We start from the raw sequence: 16,314 nt of genomic DNA on the forward strand, positions 1-16,314 counted from the left end.
AAAGTTGATGAATTAAATTTGGGTAGTTCAAATCGACGTCAAACTGTATTGAAATGGTGGTAAAAAGCGAACCAAAACTGCAAAAATGAATTCATTACAATTTAAATAACAAAAGAGCTAGGAAAAAAAAAAAAAAAAAAAAAAAACAACAACAACAACAACAACAACAACAACAACAACAAATTAGTATATACCTGGAGTGTTTGACGATTACAAATAAACATTGTATAGCATCAAAGGTTTTTTTTTTTTTTTGTTCTGCATAAAGCAGTTTAACGATTTTCTTATCAAACACTTATTACGAATGCTGCGCTGAAGTGAGGCGAAGGCAAGTATTTAAAGAGAAAAGAAAATAATGGTAGGGATATTAGAAAAACTTTAAATGTAAAGCAGGTTTGTTGTTTAGTGATGGTGGGGATGAAAATAGTATGCTGAATGAGGTGCTTCAAATTTGGGGAGGTTAGATTAAACATTCTTTCCACAAGAGAAGTTATAGCCACAGAGTTATGCATTTAAACGGGGCCCACAGAAGGCTTTTAGAAAATTAAACAGACACTTATGGAACAAACAAATAGACTAAATAGGAAAAGCAGGTAAGACTCAAACTCATGTCTAATTTGCACTGTTCAGATGCGTTAAACCCTGTGGAGTGGAGCCAAGCATAAAAGAGGCGTACATTTGAAGATAACTTCAGAAATACATAAAAGCCCTTTGTATATGCACTTAAATTTTACTAAAGCACAGGCTAGAAATGGAAAGCAAAAAATAAATTACAATGTTGTCCCTTTGTTCGCCAATGGATTTTTTTTTTTTCTCAACATTTAGTATGTGCAGCACACGGGTCTGAAAAGGCTGATTACTTTTAACGTGCCAGGTTATTTATAGTAGTAGTGATATAACAACATACAATAGGAGCAAAATTGTAGCCATATACGAGGCCATTGCATCCATCAAGAGTACCAAAATAGAAATATTATCGAAAAAACAAAACAAAAAAAAAGGATTTTCAATTGCTGCTAAGTACTCGTAGACAAATATTTACGATGACACGTGCCAAGGGATGGATGGCTTTTGTTCAAGCTTATGGATGTTTTGCGTTCAAAAAGTGTGCTGATGCCACAAAGATCACATGTTCTAATTCTTGTAAATTATGATCTACACATTCTGCATAATTTGGTCCCCGGCGCCAATTCACAAGATCTCATCTAGATTGTATTAAGGCAATTCCCCTTCACATTGTTCAAGTAACACATGTTATCAAGATGATCAAGGTCGGACAAATTGAATTCCAGCATTGAGAGTTTGATAATGAGCATACGAGATTGCACAGATGATATAATGATATGGTAGAAACCATTTTTTACTCACAGACCTAGGAAAGCAAGTGTATCATAACGTGAGTACTTGAGCCTTAAAGAGCCAACAAAGTTTTTGCAAACCAAAGACAAGTAAACATAACAGAAACATAAAGAGTGCCACTGCACAGACACCAACACAGACCATTTAACAGAAAAACTACCAAGTGAACACATCACCACCAACCAAACAGCTTCAGAACCCACCACGAAGACAAAGGACAAGATGGAGAGTCGACTCCTTTTGGATGTTGTAAGCAGCAAGGGTACGACCATCCTCCAACAGCTTTCCTGCAAAGATAAGCCTCTGCTGGTCTGGAGGAATCCCTTCCTTGTCCTGGATCTTAGCCTTCACATTATCAATAGTGTCCGAGCTCTCAACCTCCAAGGTGATGGTCTTTCCAGTCAGGGTCTTGACAAAGATCTGCATACCACCACGAAGACGCAACAGCAAATGCAAGGTAGACTCTTTCTGAATGTTATAATCAGCAAGGGTGTGACCGTCTTCCAACTGCTTCCACGCCAAGATCAACCTCTGCTGGGCTGGTGGGATACCCTCCTTATCCGGGATCTTAGCCTTCACATTGTCGATGGTGTCAGAATTCTCCACCTCCAAGGTGATGGTCTTTCCAGTCAAGGTCTTCACAAAGATTTGTATACCACCACGCAGACGCAACACCAAATGAAGTGTTGACTCCTTCAGGATGTTGAAGTTAGCAAGGGTGTGACCGTCTGCCAACTGCTTTCCTGCAGAGATAAGTCTCTGCTGGTCTGGAGGAACACCTTCCTTCACATTATCAAGTGTATCTGAGCTTTCAACCTCCGAAGTCAGGGTCTTAACAAAGATCTGCATACCACCACGAAGACGCAACACCAAATGAAAGGTAGACTCCTTCTGAATGTTATAATCAGCAAGGGTGTGACCGTCTTCCAACTGCTTTACTGCAAAGATCAACCTCTGCTGGTCTGGCGAGATTCCCTCCATATCCTGGATCTTAGCCTTCAAGTTGTTGATGTTTTCTGTGATCTCAACCTCCAAGGTGACTGTCTTTCCAGTCAGGGTCTTCAAGAAAACTCTCATGCTGCCACAAAGGCAAGAAACAAAAAGCAAAATTGACTCCTGGATGCTGTAACTAGTTGGGGGGGTCCTCCCATCTTCGAACTGCTTTCCAGCCGACTGGCCTGGAGGGATACCTTCCTTTTCCTGAGTTTTGGCCTTGACATTGTCGATGATTTCGAAACTCCCGATTGCCAAGGTCGCAGTCCTTCCAGTAACGGTCTTAACATAGATCTCCATACCACCAAGATGAAAGAGAACCAAATACAGAGTAGACACTTTGTTGATATTGCAGTCAGAAACAGTCCAACCAACACAATTCAACCTATGCTGGTCCAGCAGGATACCTTTCTTGTCCTGAAGCTTGACCATGCCATTGTCCACGGTGGCTAAACTCTCAACTTCAAAAATCCCAGTGAGGGTCTTGATAAAAAAGCGCATACCTGCGCAGAGACGACAACCCAACTTTCTACCATCGTTAAACTGTTTTCTAGCAAACGTTATCCTGTTCTGGTCTGGTTGGATACCGGTCTGGATGTTGTAACATGCGAAGGTCCTCCAATCCTTGAGCTGTTTACAAATGTAGACCAAACCTTGCTGATCTGGGATAATTACTCCCATTTCCTGATCTGAGATTCCCTCCTTGCCCTGGATCTTAGTCTTCTCATTGTAGGTCGTGTATGAGCTTTCCACTTCCCAAGTGATGGTCTTACCAGCTAGGCTGTTCACAAAGGTCAGCATACCACCACGAAAACTAAGGACCAAATACAGAGTAACTAGAGCACGTCGATCTTCCAACAGCTTCCCAGTGATAATCACCCCCCGTTCTTCTGATGAGATTCCGGCCTTGTCCCTATCACGACAGTCCTCAAGCTGCCCAAAATGTTGGATCAACAATCGCTGATCCAGAAGAAGACCTTCTTGGTCCTAAAATGAGGAAACCAAAGACAAACTCGATTGAGGAAACACAAGTATCATATGAAAACCACCTATAACATATAAAACCTATATAAAAAAACTTTAGAAACTCAAATCATATAAAACAACATACAAAAATTTGAAGATCCCCCAATGAAGTAATTGGGGTGCTGGGGCTTCTTGTGGTTGGTTGAACCCATGTGTTGTGACACCTCAGCTTTCGAGAGAAGCACTTTATGACACCCTCTCTTTAAGCATATAAGGGCACCGTGGTGAGTTGCCAACACGTGCTGAAAAAACCCTTTGAAAAGGGTGAATGCCAATTTGCAATTGCCGGCTGTACACCTAATACGATCAGCTTGGTTCTTGCCATTTTGAGTCTTCTCCTTTCCATTTTGCTTCTTTTCTTGACCTTTTTTTTATTCTTGTTTTTTCGGTTAGTTTTGCCCATATCATCTTCTACATAAATGAAAAAACACAGCACATAAACGTGAGAAACGATCGACAACCAAGCACAGGAAACCAAATACTTGATAACCATCTTCTCCTTTTCTAACGTTTATCAAAACACAGGAAAGAAACAGACCCCATATATCAAAACACAGTAAAGAAACAAAATTAAAGAAAAGATTAATAAAATAATGATCAAAATATCATGATCAAAAAAAGATTACTTAAAAAGTGATGAAAACCATCGGTTTACCTTCTACTGAGTTTTCAAAATTCTTTAAAACTGGGAAAATAATTGGTTGCAATTAAGACCCTTCTCAGTAACAATGTCAAACAGAAATCTGTAGGAGAACTGAAGAACATACTTTGTTTTAAAAGAAAATTTCACATATAAAACACACTACCAATTTGATTAAAAACTTCAGTTGCATATCCATCTACAAAACATAATAACAAGTTCGAAACATTACCGATTGATATGTCGAAATTTTTTGTCGTCGAAACAAACAAGGAAAGAGAAAAGAATGAGAGAAGAATGATGTATTTATAGTTTTACTTGTATTTGCCCGGGCCGTACGGCACAGATTCGCACACCTTCCGCGTCCCCGGTACGGCATAGATACGCGCGTCTTCGGCGCTCCCGACACATATCCGCCCCCATACGGCACAGTACGCGTGCCTTTGGCACCCCAACGCGCATCCACCCCAAGTACGGCACATATACGTGTGCCTTTGGCTTCGGCGCCCTCGACCCACATCCGCCCCCTACTCATGTTTTCGTGAGTACGACCGCGAGACTTCAGCGCCTTGGCCCCGACATCCGCCCCGGTATGGCACAGATACGCGCTCCTTTGGCGCATCCACGCCCCCCCCCCCCCCTCTACTCATGTTTCCAGATCCCAACGGCCCATAAAAGTTTTGCCCAAAAACAGTCCACACTTTTTTTGAGTGGGGTGGGTGAGGTGAGAAATTTTTTTAAACTCACCTCAAAAAACTTGTTAACTCACCCTAGAAAAACAATCTAGGGGCTATGGTAAGGGGTGGCACGACCAAATATCACCTTATGAGGTGGAATTTATCGTCCCACTCCTCCCTTCTTTGTTAAGTTGATACCACACAATGCCACGTGAACTTTTTCTTTTTTCTTATTCTTATTTCTTTTGGGTTGAGTAAAATATCATATTTTAATCATTTCTCTTACTAAAAAAAATGGCCTAGGCTACCCGAGGATATCCTCATAGGAACGAGATCCGAGACCGTTGGATGTGATCTAACAGTCTAAAAATCAAAAACAAACTCACATTCTCTCTCTTCCTTTCTGTTTTTGATTTTCAGACCGTTGGATCACACAATCCAACGGTATCGGAACCCTCATCCCTATGAGGATATCCTCGGGGTAGACAACGTCATAAAAAAAAAAGAACAGATAAAAAATGCAAAGACATGTAGGAGTAGGACACGCAGACACTTGCATATGATTTCAAACTAGAATTTTTATGTTGCATCGACTAAAAAAAACTATATATTTTGAAAATAATCTGTGTTGGATTCGTATCCACGTGTCGTTGTCGTCAGACACACAGTCACATTGTATATTGTATTTATTATACTTCAATTTTTATATATCCCCTAGCCGGACACTTTGTATACGTGTCAATTTACCGTAGAAAAAAAAATAACTTACTAACATAGTTAGAACTCGGGTTAGAACTCATTGACTTGCTACTCCAAAGGCGTTTACTTCTAAACAGGCGATTCATAAGGTTTTTTGAGCCCAAATATTAGTTGTGTAACTAAAAAATAGTAAATAGTATTCTTTTTAATTAGCTATGTCCATGTGTTCATGTCTGTAATTTATATAGGTAGACTTGTCAAACACACTGTTGTATTCGTGTCAGACACCAACACGTTTATCTGTGTCAATGTGACTTGAAAAATACTTCCGTGTTTAAAGTTTTTCTTTCAAAGAAAAAAAAAGAGTTACGGTTACTAAGGTAGTCTTGAAATCATACACGTCTTTTATCATCACCATAAAATCAATCGTTTTCACTAGATAATGGTTACTAAGGTAGTCTTGAAACTAATATCTATATGGTTAAATTACCCGGGAGGGACTAAAGTTACTAGTATACCGCACAGCTGTGTTGCTGAACAGAGATTGGAATCTGCAAGCGCTATTTTGGAAGGATTTGAGTATGTGTGATAAGTAGTATACCGCACAGCAGTGTTGCTTAACAGAGATTGGAATATGCAAGCGCTATTTTGGAAGGATTTGAGTATGTGTGATATATATATTTCATTCTAGGTTTTCTTATGCTTCTTCTAAGCGAGAAAACTATAAAGAAATAAACTTCAAAATGGGGACACAAAGAAGGGGTAGGTTTCCCCTACACCATGGTAAAGGTAAGTTGTGTGCTCTTGAAAAGCCGGACACTCCCTTTATAAAAATGGGAAATTAAAGGAACTACTCAAGATTTACAAGAGCAAAAAAGTTAAACCTTGCAACCTTTCACGAAGGATAAAAATGAATCTTTACTTATCATACAAGGGTTGGAAAAGAAAAGTAAATGGGATAAACAGGAAGCACCTATTGTAAATGTCTAAATTTACACCAAGGATTAGGAATTAATTCTTAGCTCTTAGGTTGAGATAATCAAGAGGGGATAGTTTTATGTAGTGTTAATGGTTGCTCTTCATGAGTAAGAAGATGCTTACGTATCCAGCACTATGTTAGTGAGACTGGAATCAAGCCACACATAGCTTTGAAGGGTGGTTGAGAGTGAGCATCGAGTGCGACACGTGTACTGATGAGTACAGATGTGCGGTAGAGATGAATGACATGTGCCTATGAGGAGCACGTGGATAACAGTTGTAGGTCTATCTGAGTTAGCATAGTATGTAATGATAGTGTTCTTCCTAATGATGGTGAATGGCTGTAATGGTGCATGTATTACGGTGGGAAAAGGGGTTTAAAGATAAGCTGGTAATAATGATAGTAGTAGGTGATGATGTCATGAGATGAAGTCGAGTGACGAGTTGCCAAACTACTGAATATGTGAGTGCTTTGATATAATGAATGTGATGATCGTTCGTATGTCGGGAGGTCACGTTATGTTGAGGGAGCCATTGTGCATGCACATCACGTGACTGATGAGACGTCCCTTACAGAGCCTTCTCTCATTAGCACGTCATTAAAAAAGGCGTGTTGACGAGTAAAAAAGAAAATAAATACCTTAAGTCACGTGATGTGACGATTACGAAAAGCGAGGTGGGCTAGCTGAAGTAATAACTGCTGCGGTTATGATTGTTTTGCGTATGAAGAGACGGGTTGTGGAGCTCAAGATGGGTGTGTGGCAGATGAAGCATGGGGTAGGTGTTGTAACTGCAATAATGGCAGACGATCGTTGGATGAAAAGCGTGTGGGCCGTTGATTGGGCCGATGTTATGAAAATCTAGCGCCCAAAAGAAGGTAAGCGAAAAGTCACATTTTGTGGAACATTGATAAGGTTATAGTGGTTTTGGAGAATGAATAGTTGGGGAGTAACTGAGTGTGGTATATAAGTGGAAAGAGTTGGTAGAAAAAAGGTTTAGTTGCTGGCTTGTGTAAAGTTGAAGATAGAACTTCGGAATACCAGTATAGAGGATTGCACTAAAGGTTGGTAGGAGCAAATTTGCGAGGAGCATTGTGATCTTTATTGTACAAGGTATGTTTTTGACTTCTTAGTTTTGTTATATTTGTGTCTTTTGTTTCTGTTGGGAGGGAGAATTTATGTTGTTTTAACTGGTGATGAAAGGAGAGGTTCTTTGTGGTTATAATTTCATGTAGGGATTGTTAGAATGGTAAGTAGATATTGGTGGATTTTTGGATGTGATCTAAATAGTGATAGTGACAGTTCTGATAACACTTATATAGGGAAAGAAGAAGTTGTGAGTGAAGAGGAAAGTGTTTGTCTGGAAGAAGTGTTGTTGTTGGTGAAGTTTGGGGGTAGTGTTTGTACGAAAGAACTGTTGGATATGGAGGAGGAGTCGTCAAACCGAGAGGAGGGTAGTGGGAGTAGCGAGGACATAACTGAATCGGGCAATCGTGCGAGCGGTACCCATGGAGTCGTGGGTATTTCGCTGGCTGGTAGGTGCATCGCGGCTCAGGGAGTGTGGAGTCGCTAGAGCAAACAGTGAGGGAGATTATGGGGTTAGAAAAGTTGAAGTTTAGGGTAATTACTGACCTGCGATGGGATTTTCCAACTTGTCGGTGTCTGGGTACGAGTTGCTGATGCAGACAGTTGTGGTGAGTATTGGGCAGATGAGGGCTGGATTGAGGATTCCTTTCACGAAGCTGACGGTTAAGTTTTTGAATTTTAGTAAGAAGAGTCCCTACCAGTTTACGAATAATAGCTAGAGGTATCTGAGGGTATTTGATTTGTTGAATGAGACACAAGGTTATGGCATTACTCTGAAGGATATTTTGGAGTATATGTATGTGAAGTCGAATTGGTCAAAGGATAGGACGATGTTGACGTGTGCCCTGAGCTTGAGGGTTGGTACGTCAAAGTTAATGGATTTACCTAACCAGGAGGTGTAGTGGGAGCATCCAGTTCTAATTACAGGATTGTTTTGCAAAGCAGGTAGTGCTTTAAACCATTGTCGGTGTAACAATGAAGGTAAGAGTGGGTGGGGTTGATGTTTTATGCAAATTTTGGTTTGAGGTTAAGGATTTCTGACGTAGACTTGTTTGTGTTTTGCAGAGATTCCCAAATATACGGTGCCACAGTCGCAGCGATGTGGCAAGATAGAGAATTTTGGTGGTTTAGGGAGGGAAGAGAAGAAGAATCTGCTGACAGCGGTTGCTGAGTACTTCAACGAGCGGTGGTCGATCGTTGCTCAAGAGAAGAAAGATCGTGCGAGGAGTCATAGCAGGAGGTCGGTGAGTTTGATAAAGGATTCGTCCGAAGATATGCAGCGGGGTGTCAGGGACAAGAGGAAGGGTGTAGCTGGTGCGGAGTCGTATAGAGGAAGTCACAAGAAGGCGAAGCCGGGGTCGATGAAGATCGACTTTTCCAAACTGGGAGGAAGTAAGGTTGTTGACTTGACTGAAGGGGAGGGTGTTGGTGGAGTCGTTGAGACACTGGGGGCCTGTTGTGAGTGCTGGTGAAGTGTGTGTGCCGATTAGGGTGAGTGAACATGGGTGTTGGTGCCGAGTGGCAATGTGGATGTGGCAGTACCTGTGCCAGCAAAGAAGGCGGCTGATGTTGGTCGTGTTCCGACTAGCGAGAATGCGAGTGGGCCTAGTAGGCCAGTACCTAGGTTGCTTAAAGATAAGGAGGATGACTATGTGGAGAGGTCTACGTTTGCAGAGGGTTGTAGGATGAGTCGTGTGAGGCGCACGGATGTGGTCTATGATCGAGTGCCAATGGCGAGAGGCCTGGTGGACTCGATCATGTTGCTTTGATCGTCATCCATCGGGAAACGCGATGTCGGTTGGAACTACTTGCGAGTAAAAGTCGCGGTGGCGTGTATCGAAAAAGTATTCATTCTTCGCCCCGCTTTACACAAGTCATTTGTATGTGTCATTGTACCTGGCTGTGTCTTGGCTTATGGTGTTGGTGTAGAATATGTTCTACATGCAGCAGCTGGAGGTGCTGGCATCGGTCTCGGTTTCATCTGATATTTGTGGGTGGAGAGTGTTTCTAGTCCTCCTTGGAAATTGCTGTTTTGGGAAGTGTAACTGTCACTTCGAGACTTGTAATTAGGGGTGTCCAAAAATAACCGACCCGACCCGTGTTGCAGATAAAATAATAACATACCAGCGAATTTGTTGCACATACGTGTTTGTTAACACTTTCAATTCACGTGTACTCTTTTAAATTGGTCCCACGTGTCCACTCACACCTTTAAAGTTTAAACTACAGTAACACTCCAAAGAAAAAAAACTATAATTCCCCTTATACCCTCATCCCTACCAAACATCTAGAAAATGCGGTATGCGACACATTTAGAGAAACCAGACTTTCAAAAAAAGAAACCAGATATTCAAATCAAAGTCACGAACGAATTTGATTTTATTTACAGAATTGGATTGCAACAAACCTACCAAATGTATTCTTATCATCAAACCTTGAACCCCAACTCGAAAATGAAATAAAAAACTCTAAAATACGAAAACAATTGAGCCAACACAGATTTGTTGGGTCAAAATATCGATTAAAATCGTAAAACATTCGGTTTGGATCGGATATCGGTTAGTTTGCAAATTAGTCGGTTCGGTTTCAGGGCGGTTAATCCTAGAGTATCGGTTCGGTTCGGTTCGGATCGTGTAACACATAAACCGATGTGGTCGGTTCGGTGGTCGGTTTCACTCCAAAACCGACCCGAACCGACCCATGCACACCCCTACTTGTAGTTGTTAAATGCGGAAGGTACGTTAGACTTCACTTATCAAGCCAAGTGTGCAAGGTGTCACGCGATAGACAGTAAGTTGTCCTTCCTTGGAAGAGGGAGGGCCATAGATGGCATATTGAGATATGGAGATCAAGAGAGTTGGAATTGACCTAGGGATTCTGCACAGATTTTGTTGAGATCGTAACCGTTAAAGTTGATGTAGATCAAAAGGCTAAGAGGCAGTGAGTTTGCCTATATAAAGTGGTCTCTGAAGTCATTGTCATTTGCGTACTTGAAGATTTTTTGCCAAAAATTGCTGCCGTTTTTGCTGTGTTCCTATTGTTTTTCACTTTGTCTGGCCTGAGTTTGAAGTTCTTGGACTTGAAGTGCAGTAAGTGTTGAGGTATTGATGAAGTGGTTACTGGTTTAGGTCATTTATAGTGCTGTTGAGAGATGAGGAAGAAAAATAATTGGCGTTGTGGTTATGCCGGTGGTAGTTTGTGTCAGGTGGTGGGGAGTTTTTTAGGTTTCCGAGAGATAGTGGTTTGTTGGTGGGAGGGATGGTGGAGGGAATTGTTTGGCTTGATGTGGGTGGTGGTTGTGGAGGGAAAGTTGCTAATGTGTAGCGAACTCGTGGTAGTGGTAGGTGATGTTTTGCTCAACCCCTATGGGGGTTGTGTTTAGGAATGGGTGGTTTCGGCAAATGATGCAACCGCACCATCCACTAGAGAGATGTGCTTCAATATAACAAATGTGATGATCGTTCGTATGTTGCGAGGTCACGTTATGTTGAGAGACTCGTGTGTGCACATCACATGACTGATGGGATGTCTCTTACACCTATATAAATAAATCCCATTAAAACCAAAAACTTTGTACTTTTTGCACCTTACGAACAAATCACTCTAGTTAAAATTGAGGATGTCTTCAAATACAAATACAAATCAAACAAACAAGAAGGATCCCCGTCATAAAAAAAAATTCCTTGGGGCATAGAAAGTTAGAAACCCAAAAGGCAACTTAAGAAGTAACAACTGTTTCATGCCACGATATAGTAGCGAAGACAAAGACTGGAAAACCCTAACGATAACCTACAAGGCAACAATCAGTAATGTGTTTAACAACGGCAGTAAATTAGTTTCTTGAAAACTAGTTTTGCTTAGTCTATATTCTGGAGTATACAATTGACCTCACTTTAGCTCGTGACGAAATATGTTGGTTGGTCTGCACCTCTTGAATGACAAATAAATAATATTGGATGTCTAAGTTCCTCGAGCCTTAATTACTTGTGATACTATAATGTTAAATCTAAATGAATGAATTCATCGCTTCAAGAGGCTTTTTTATACCTAATGGTGTCGTTCGTAGAGTATAACACCCCGTGTTTTAACTTTTATTTTTCCTAATAATAATAATAATAATAGATAATATATAAAACAAAAGATATAATATATATTAGTAAAGATAGGAAACCCATTAGGGTTAAGAGATAAACTTTCATTCCTTGTTTTTAGGGGAGTTTGAAAACAAAAAGGAGTTAACACAGAGTTTTTACCCCTAAAAAAAAAAAAAAAAAAAAAAAAAAAAAAAAAAAAAAAAACGGAAAGGAGAGTAACATCAGTGAGGGATTGCTGTGTAAGAGTAAAAAGAAAATGTTTTGAACGAGGAAGATCGTCTTCTTCGCGTGACAGCCGACTTCAGTCTTTCGAGGTTTTTCCGCTTTCGGAAATCTAGCTGTTCGGTTTACAAACAGTGAGTGGATTTTTCTTTTTATTTTTCTTTGATATATATTCGCTTCTACGATCTATTATCGTAATTATTAATGTCTTGTGGTTTGACAAAAGATCAGTTAGAATGGATGATGCAAGTGTTGTTTGATATGGTGTCAAGGTTAACAATTAAAATATAATGGGTAATTTCCACGTTGGTTTTCTGTTAGATAATTTCGTATGTATTAATACACTTATCTTGTGCGTGCTGGATTTCTCCTCTTAAATTTTGTTAAGGTTTGGTTACTTATATTAACTAGGAATATTTGAGAAGAATATGAACTGAAAAAGGGTGGCCTGAAAAACTACATTGCGCAGTCAGAAGTTTCTTACTAGATGGAGGTCAAATTATTATTGGATTGACTTCATATTTAATCTGTAGTTTTACAAGACATTGTAGTCTGACATATTAAAACTTTAGATATATCCAACGGTTGGATTTTTGTCGAGGCGGGCATAAGCGTGACAGGTCATAGTGTTTCTACACCAGAAAAACTGCAGTGTGCAGTCTTTTGTTTCTACTTAGATGGTGACCTTTCCGTACTCGGATTTGTATGAAATTTAATCCATAGTTTCCACATTGTAGTCTTCCATATTATATTTTTAGATTTATCCAACAGCTTGATATCTGTCGAGGCTTCCATTAGTGGGACTGGTCGTAGTAGAAACTACACCAGAAAACTGATGGGCACAGTCCTTTGTTTCTGCTTAGATGGAGGTCAACCTATTATAGGATTGACCTCAAATTTAAATCCGTAGATTCTTGATATCTAGTTAAATGACATACAAATTTCAGGCAGATCCAATGGTGGGTTGTCTGTCAAGGCACGGATTAACAAGGTTGTTAGAATTAGCTAAAGTTTAAAATAGATATAGTTGGGTGGTTACATGATGGCATTAGATGGTCAGTGGTTATTATACTTTCGATATATTCTTACTATTGTGGAAATATTGGTGTGGAATGAAAAGATATCTATATGTTTTCTTTTATCGTGATTATTAAAATATTTGGAGAATTTATTAAGAACTACGAAGGCTTGATTCCAATCCTAAAATATTTGGATACGTAGGCAGCTTTGAACAAAAGTGCAACCACTATATCTATAATATATATATTAGTTTGTGTGATAACTATGTGATTGTGTTAGAAAGTACTGTTGTTTTGAGACTACACAAATATATGTGTGTGATATAGAAGTTATATATGAATATAGACTTTAGTATATGTGAATCTGTTTTGGACATTAGTGTGTGTGGACTTGAATTTGGGCTAATGAACTATTTGTTTACAATATTGTATATATGAGTGTAGTTATGTAAATTGTATTTGTTTGATTATAAGTCTGTTTACATTCAATGATATTTAAGTGCTTGATTTGCCTTGACGCACGAAAATGACTCTTTGCATGTGTGGTATGTTTTGACATGAGCAATGCTAATATAATTATAAGTGATAATAATGTTTTAATGTGTCGCCCACATCTTTAGAACTCTCCACGCCTCAGGATTTGGTAATGAGATTTTTATGACTGAAGATGTCATGTGATAGGTGGGCGTTTATTGAATGTGTCATAAATGGCTCGTTAACGTTATAACCGGGTATTCATTGAATGTGTCATGAATGACCCGGGTATTCATTGAATGTGGCGGGAACGAAAAGTAATTGAATGGAAGTCTTGCTTGGGAAGAAACTATGCCGGTTGAAATGACGGAACTATTTGTCTTCCAAGTTGAGAATGATTAAGTTATAGAAAAATATAAAGTGATTGTTTGGATAATTAAAGTATGACATTGTTTTTATGTGGTTAGTTTACTCACACCAGCAAATTCTATTTTTGCTGACCCATGTTTGCTTTGTTTTGGCAACATGGGTGTGTTCTTGGGAACATAGGTGAAAGGCAGTGGAACCATGGCGTTTGATTTGGATTTGTTTCTAGAACAGTCCGGGAGTTTATTTTTATTAGCTCTGATCTTTTTGGAAGTATGTAATAACGTAGTTTCATATTCATTATGACATGAGAATACGATGTTGAAGACCTTTTATTCTTAGAGTTTGTTTTGATGGTTTTTGGACGGAAGATAGTCTTTTTACAAAGTGATGGTTGAGAAATTTTGGAGATTATTGTTGTTAAGTTGATTCTTTATGATGTAGGTTTTCGGTTTTGAAATGTGTTGTATCCACTCCGTCATAGCCTGGGTTTTTAGACAATTGAATATAGTGATATTTGAGATATTTATATTTCAAATATTCACTTTGTAATTGTTTAGAAATTCGGGGTGTGACATAGAGACTGTTAATCTAACAACAATTTGGCAGGCCAATTGACTATACATCGAGCAATGAAGGACTTGGAGCTAGTGGGGAGAAGTCTGTGGAAACTCATAGAATGGTTCTTGTGTTGCCTAAAAAGAAAAACAAAGAAACAACAAACTACTGCAGTGCGTGTTTACCCTGCAAATTTGATTTAGAGCTGGCAAAGAATCAATGATTTGGAAATGTTTCCACCGCCAAATTTCCTAGTAAAAAGAATACAAGCACATTGAAAACGGAAAAGTTTTGGTGGTGGAATCAAGAATCAAGTCTTGGAACATCAAAAACAGTTTTACAAATTTATAGGTTAAATGACAACCACAGACTATGCAAGTAAAGAAGAATGAAAACTTTAAAGACCACCAACCTTTATGCATCCAATAAAGCCTTCTTCCAAAGTAGCAGAGCTTGGAGAAAAATATGTGTTTTCCAATCCGAAACTCCATCATACAATGTTTCTCAATGAAAATAAAAAACCTGCCAATCCAACAAATTGAAACTAATGATCAATACACAGAATAAATTATGTGCAATATAAAACTAAAACCTAAATAGTGAATAGAACACAAATTTAATTAAAATTCTTAGACCACATACTCGTTAGGACAAATCACAAACAAAAATTAAATTAGACTATGCTTGTTTAACCAATAATCTATTTCTACTGCTGAATTAAAACAAAAACAGAGGACGTATCCAAAAAAATGGTAAATATTTCTACCACAAAAACCAACTAAAAATAATACAAATCATTGAATACTTGAGAACTTTCATCTATACTTAACTCCAATAAGGGCAGAGTTCTGTTCCAAAAAATTTATCAATAAGTGTACAAATTTGCAGAACTGCAAAGTAAACAGGATAGAACCAAAACAACTAGATAAGAACGTGAACTAAAAATCCTACCAATCTTAAAACTATCGTCCAACACCACGCTTTCTTTCAAACCAATAAAGTTTGTAACGAATGGCACAAAAGTTGTAGCAAACGCTGCCCATTCTTTCACTAGAAAATCCCATCAAACCAATATGAATGTACTTTCTCATTGAAAACCCAAAACATGTTGATCCAAAAAAATTAAAACTCACAATCAATACACACAGCAATTTTATTGTAAATTTTAAACCACCTACCAATTCTATATAACTTACCATATTCCAATTCCAAAACAATAAATGAACTAACATTCAACCAACCTTACAACTATAATGCAACGCCTCGCTTTCTTTCAAATCAGTAAAATTTGTAACGAACGCCACCCTTTCGTCCAAAGTAACAAAATTTGTAGCAAACTCCGTCCATTCTTCCATTATAAAATCCCATCATACCACTATGAATATAGTTTGTGATAGAAAATTCCAAAACCTGGTGATCCAAAAAATCCAAAGTTATGATCAATTCACACAGAACAAATCAATAACAAAAAACAAAACTAGACATGAAAAAAAAAAACAGAACAACAGTTTCCCCTGTAACCACCTACCAATTTTTATATAACGTAACACATCCCAATCCCAAACCAAGCTGACTTGATTCCCAAGGAAAAATGAATCCAGATCCAAAACAAAGACTGTGTTTAAAAAAACAGGGACAGAACGGTACGGACATGACCCTTTAGTTTCTAGGAATCCCTTCGTACCAAGGTTTATACTATATACATCCATGCCTACTTAGATCAATAAAAGTGTTTTAGAAGAAGAGACGTGAAAGATAAGGATTCTAGTTTTTCAGTTTTCCTGGAGAAGAAGAGAAAGAGGACGAAGAAGAAGGCTATTAGAGCATTTGCAATGCAGGTGATATCACCGCCACCTCCTCACTTTTCACCCCCTTTTCACCAACCCGGTGATAAACAAGGTGAAGCTGTGCAATGCAAAGGTGATAAAAAACATCTCGAACGGGATGTTAGATTCCGTCTGGAGTTTTTTGATACGAGACGGAATGTAACATCCCGTCTGATATTTTATAACGGGGATGTAACATCCCGCCTCGCGGGCTCAATACCAACAGACGGCAAGCAGGCTCCATTTTCACTTCCTTTCCAGCCAAAATTCCGATTTTGAAGCCTCCATTAACAACCTT

At 39.0% G+C, this 16,314-nt stretch overlaps 1 protein-coding gene across 2 annotated transcripts; it reads right to left on the reverse strand.

Annotated features, from left to right (window-relative positions):
* Positions 1-1,338: 1,338 nt before the first annotated feature.
* On the reverse strand, positions 1,339-16,011 carry LOC147477580 (polyubiquitin-like). 2 transcript variants are annotated; one of them, XM_086583098.1, is made up of 5 exons: positions 15,719-16,011; positions 15,432-15,600; positions 14,603-14,712; positions 3,464-3,789; positions 1,339-3,339 (listed from the first exon to the last, which is right to left on the reverse strand). In XM_086583098.1, the coding sequence occupies exon 5, from the start codon at positions 3,151-3,153 to the stop codon at positions 1,552-1,554; it is 1,602 nt and encodes a 533-aa protein (XP_086439224.1). In that variant the 5' UTR covers positions 3,154-3,339; positions 3,464-3,789; positions 14,603-14,712; positions 15,432-15,600; positions 15,719-16,011; the 3' UTR covers positions 1,339-1,551. The 2 variants fall into 2 exon arrangements, with proteins under 2 accessions (XP_086439224.1, XP_086439225.1); XM_086583099.1 differs by lacking the exon at positions 3,464-3,789.
* Between the last annotated feature and the right edge of the window lie 303 nt (positions 16,012-16,314).

This window comes from Coptis chinensis, chromosome 9 (genome assembly GCF_015680905.1).
Source record: "Coptis chinensis isolate HL-2020 chromosome 9, ASM1568090v1, whole genome shotgun sequence".
In the NCBI taxonomy this organism is placed as follows: domain Eukaryota; kingdom Viridiplantae; phylum Streptophyta; class Magnoliopsida; order Ranunculales; family Ranunculaceae; genus Coptis; species Coptis chinensis.